At 18.3% G+C, this 5520-nt stretch overlaps 2 protein-coding genes across 2 annotated transcripts in view; one reads left to right on the top strand and one right to left on the bottom strand.

Annotated features, from left to right (window-relative positions):
• The window catches only part of PGSY75_1004700 (hypothetical protein), a gene marked incomplete at both ends in the record, with an annotated part of 1361 nt that extends 816 nt beyond the window's left edge, over window positions 1-545 (top strand). The window contains 2 exons of the mRNA XM_018785814.1: window positions 1-63; window positions 213-545. Of these exons, the coding sequence (XP_018641430.1) occupies window positions 1-63; window positions 213-545 (396 nt within the window). The remainder of the gene's footprint in view (window positions 64-212) is intronic.
• A 278-nt stretch (window positions 546-823) lies between these two features.
• Window positions 824-4657, bottom strand: PGSY75_1004600 (putative membrane protein; the record flags this gene model as incomplete). Its single annotated transcript, XM_018785812.1, has 6 exons — window positions 824-950; window positions 1041-1256; window positions 1375-1479; window positions 1576-1733; window positions 1872-4404; window positions 4569-4657. 6 exons carry the CDS (start codon window positions 4655-4657, stop codon window positions 824-826), a joined length of 3228 nt encoding a protein of 1075 aa, XP_018641429.1.
• Between the last annotated feature and the right edge of the window lie 863 nt (window positions 4658-5520).

The following is a 5520-nucleotide window of genomic DNA, read 5'->3' as shown; positions in this document are numbered from 1 at the left end:
TATAAAAGTGAAATTAGCACACCATTATATAACGATGAAAATATATTTCCTACAAAACTTACTGTATAAAAAAAAAAAAAAAAAAAAATAATATATATATATATATATATATGTTTATATATTTGTTGTCTCTTTGTACAATGAAAAATACATGTACTTTATAGTAAATATATAATTTATTTTTTTTTTTATTTTTTTTATTTTTTTAAAAGATTAAGGTAGATTATAATATTTTACACTCGTCATCCAAAGTATACACATTGCCGTTACATATAGGATATGAAATATCACAAGATCATAAATATGAAGTTCAGTCTATGTATAATGACTGTAAACGTTTTCATAAAATTTATTTTTCTATAAAACTAGATCAGTTATATATGTCCAACGAATTAAGAAAAATATATAATGATAAAAGTTATGAATTCATATTTTATTGTAATTGTTATATGGATGATAAGGTACATGCTTATTTTAATGTTTATCCCATATATAAAAATGTCATTTTAAAAAATTTAAGAAACAACCCTAAACTTTTAAATTGACATAAATACATGCACATATATATTATAATATATATGTATTATTTATTTATTTTTTTTTTTTTTTTTTTATTTTATTTTATTTTTTAATTTTTTTTCATTTTTTAAAATTTTATATATTTTTTTTTTTTTTTTTTTTTTTTGTCAAAATTAAATATTCTTTACAAACCAAACATATATAAAAATATGTTAATTTTAAAAAAATTAAAAATTGGATAATATTATAGTAATATATCTTCCTTTTAATATTAGAAAATGTTACATTATGTTCTGTTAATTTCCTATATATTTGTTGTCACATATGTGAGTTTCTTCTCATCAGAAAGGAAGTGCAATATATCATCAAGAAATAATATATAGGGTAATACACACTTTGAAAATATATCTCGTTTTACTATTTCGAATGGTCTATATATGATTTGAGAAGAAAAATAAATATTATTATATTAAACTACACTACAACATATATATGTTAATATATATATATATATTTTTAACCTGATAATAAATAATATAGATATTATTAGTAGAACAATTAAAGACATATTCAATTTTAAACCTAGTAGGAAGGCCCCAATATAATGCCAATATATTATATATATAGAAAAAATAAAAATGATATATATATACCACACATTTTTTAATCTGTGTAGAGTAAGAAAATAATATATAGGAAACACAACAAAAAATTGCGCATATGAAAAAAGGATATTTCTGAAGAGGAAAAGAAATATACAAAAATAAATATATATACATAGGTATATCTTGTGAAATATGTGAGAAGAAAAAAAAAAAAAAAAAAAAAAAAAAAGAAGGAATTATATATTCCTACTTATAAACACCTTCCAGACGATATAATGACTCTTTTTTTATGGTCCACCAATTTTTATGAATAATAAATATTGTCCAGATATAATCAAATATGCTCAAAAATAATCTAAGTGGATAGAAAAATAGATATATATATATAAATATATACATATAAATATATACATATAAATATACATATATATATATATATATATATTATTACATAAATATGGAAATGATAAAAAAGTTCATTTTTATTTTGAAAACATTTCGAGGGTTAATTGAGATAGTCCTGAATACAGGATATATAAAAATCAAGATAATTACTAGAGAAAGGAAAAATCTGAACATAAAGATTATTAAAAAGGATTTCATTTTAAACTAACAAATAGAAAAGAATAAGAAGAAATATAAGTATTATAAAAAACAGGAAATACCTAAAATATGTGAACTTCTAAAATAATATATATATATATGTTATATTTATATATATATATTTTTTTTTTTTTTTTTTTGTACTAAAAAATATGTTTGAGTAATGTGTATCGGAACTATTCTTAAAAAGAGACAAAAAAGATGAAAAGTCAGAATTAATATTATATGATATATATAATTATCAACATAATATACTAAATCATATGAATTTGACCACATAATATAATATCGTTCAGTTTTTTGATCAAGAAAAGATAAAAGTATACTTCTTTTTGGTCCTATCCCTTGTTTAAAATTAACACATTGGACAACTGAATTTATTTCTTCAATGTATTTTATAAGATGTTTTATTTTTTGCATGAATATATAAAATAAACAAGAAAAGTTTATGAAAAAAATATTTTTTCCATATATTTCATCAGATTGAGTATATGATGTTTCTGATGAATACATATCCGAATTGGTTATAGTTCGTGTTCTTTTTCTATTTGTTAGAATGTTTTTATAAGACAACACATTATCTATATTATATAAATTATTGAATATATAATCATTAGAATATATACTATGATCTACATTTTTTTTCTTATTTTTATATTTTTTAATATTCGCAAAAATATCTTTTGTATTATTTTTTTTTTGTAATTTTTGGCTATTATCGGTATCATTATAATTTTCTTTAAATGTATAATTGTAATCATAATTATTTATATCATAACATTTTTCTTTTATATTATTTGTCTTTTTATTAGATTGATTAAATTGTATGTTTAATTCTTCCTTCATATTATTCTCTTCTATGTTGAATGGTAAACCATGTTTTGATAATGTGATATACTTTTTATTTTTCTTTTTATGAATAGAAATATTATCATCTTTTTGATCATCATTTATATTTGCAAATGTATATATTTTGTCTGTTATTATATTTTTTTTATGTGTGTTAATGACTTTATGGCATTTCTTCTTTTTATTATATTTATCAACATCTAGGGTTTTTTTTTCTTTTAAATTATTTCCATAAAGTTGATCTATTTTTAATTTTTTTTCTTCCATATTGTTTTTATTATGACTAGTTAGATTGTTCACATAATTTGACTCAAAATTTGTTTCATATTTGTCTTTGGATATAGGATTAGTTTTGAAAAAATTATCCTTTATTTTTTTCTTATTTTTGGTTTTTATACTATTAATCTTAGTTTTTTCCTTGATAGAATGATCACAATTATATGAAGAGAAGAAATCCTTTACAATATATATTTTGTTTGAAACTCCATCCATTTCATCATGTTTAATATATGGTTTATATTCTTTTTTTATTTTGGTTGAATTGATTTGATGAAATGTGTCATATTCAGATTGTGTAATTATCTGTTCTCTCTTTGTGTTTTTTTTCTTCTTCTTCATCTTATTATTATTATTATTGTTATTTTCTACAAATAGGGTACCATTTTTTTGATTATTTCTGCTTATATGTTTGCTACGTTTGATGCGTTTATCATTCCGTCTGTTAATTTTTTCTTCCTCTTTTATGTTATTATTTTGGATAGACAGGTAAATATTTTTTTTATTTATTGTATCATCATTTTGGTGAGTCATGTTAATATTTTTATTTCTAACTTTATTATTTTGGCTAGCTATAATATGATTTATATTTTTTATATCATAATTATTATGTATATTAATGATATCTAGCAAGAAGCACAAGTTGATTTTTTTTCTGTTGAAATTCATTTTGGTCCATTTTTTTTTTTTTTTATCAATAGCTGAGGAGATAAAATGTAATTTTTTATGATAGAGAACTTTTAGGCAGAAATATGGTGGATAATTTTTGAAGATATCTTGATTTTTGAGTGTATAAAATTTGTTTGAGAACCTGGTGGAAGTAATTTTCAAATTTTTTATATGTTGTGGATTATTTAAATTGATAGTTGATAGATGTTGTGTAAAGTACATCCATTTTATATTTATATAATTATTTAAGTCTAAGAGAATATCAGCCATTTTTATGAAGCTTAAATCTTGTATTTCATTAATATAAGGGAATATTAATAACATATTATAAGGAGAGGATGTGGATATATAAATAGTTCTAGAGAAATAATATAAATAACGATAGAAAATAAAATTGAAACATAGAGTAAAAAGAAGGAACATGAGTATATATGAGTAAATTATGCTTGTATTAATGGATAAGTCTATAATAAATATGATAAGTATATAAAATATTAATAAAACGAATAATAATCTTATATGGTATCTAGTAAAAAACAATAAGACATATAAAGGGAAAAAAACAATAGTATTAAAACAATCATTATAATTATTTTTTAATTCAAATGATAAAAATGGTAATGTACATGATAAAGAAAGAAGAAAGATAAATAAAAAATCTGAACAAAATGAAAATGGAATAATTTTTTCAATAGAATAACAAATTAAACTTATAATAAATAAAGTTCCATGAATATTTGTTGTAATATTTCCTTGATTTTCATCTTCTTTTAAACCTGAACATATAAAAAGAAATATGTTCATAAAACACAAGCCGGCAATAATATCAACATTTTCTAGTAGGAAAATATGTTTAAAGTTTTCCTTCGTAATAAATATCTTCCTTAAAAATAAAATATAATATAGTGAGAGGATATAAAATTGTTTATATGTTTACACACAAAGGTTATACGTGACCTCATTATTATATAATATATATATATATATATATATATATTTATTTATTTATTATTTTATTTTATTTTTTTTTTTTTTTTGGGTGTGTACCTAGTTTTAATATCTTTTTCAACTAGAAAAGATCTTTTCTGTGTCAACGATAAAGATGATAGTCCTTCTTTTTGGAAATATTTCATCATTATGATATTTTCTTATTTTTTTTTTTAATTTTTTGATGTCATTTGGTTTTATAATAACACAAACAATATATTATAAGAATAAGAAAATAAAATCGCAGGAATGATAAGGATAGAATTATTATATTACACAAAAAATAAGTATTTTTTATAATATTATTTTTTTTTTTTTTTTTATTCAAATAATGAAATTATTACCAAATGGACAAAAAAATATAAAAGAAGAACATTTTATCTATATAAAAATTTTAGCAGCTTGAAAAAAAAAAAAAAAAAAAAAAAAAAAAAAAAAAGTTTACATAAAAAAAAAATTAAAAGTATGAAATTTTTGTGAGGTTATAAAAAGGGGAATACTACGTTCGATGTAAAAAATATATACTTATTTTTATTGTGGAAATAAGTGCAAACAAACCAAAAAAAAAATATATTATATAAATAAATTGATAAATATATATTATTATATATATATATTTATATATTTTTTAAAATTTTGTTATATATGTAATATAGTTATTATTTCATTATATATATAGTATTTTTTTTTACACACAATAAAAAAGAAATATTATATTATATATATATATATATATAATATATATATAATTAACTTTTTATAAAAGTCATTGTATTTTATAAGTATTATTATTTTTTAATATTACAAAAATTTTTAAATATTATACGATAAATAAATAAATTGTCCAATATGTAAATTTTTTTTTTTTTTTTTTTTTTTTTTTTTTTTTTTTTTTTTTTTTTTTTTTTTTTTTTTTTTTTTTAAATAAAAAAAAAACATTTAAAAAAAAAAAAAATAAAAAAAAATTTAATATTAAAAAAAAAAAAAAAAAAAAAAAAAAAAAAAAAAATAA

The sequence above is a fragment of the Plasmodium gaboni genome, chromosome 10 (genome assembly GCF_001602025.1).
Source record: "Plasmodium gaboni strain SY75 chromosome 10, whole genome shotgun sequence".
Taxonomy (NCBI): Eukaryota; Apicomplexa; class Aconoidasida; order Haemosporida; family Plasmodiidae; genus Plasmodium; species Plasmodium gaboni.
The sequence above is the reverse complement of the archived record's forward strand: the minus strand, read 5'-3'. Positions and strand labels throughout refer to the sequence as shown.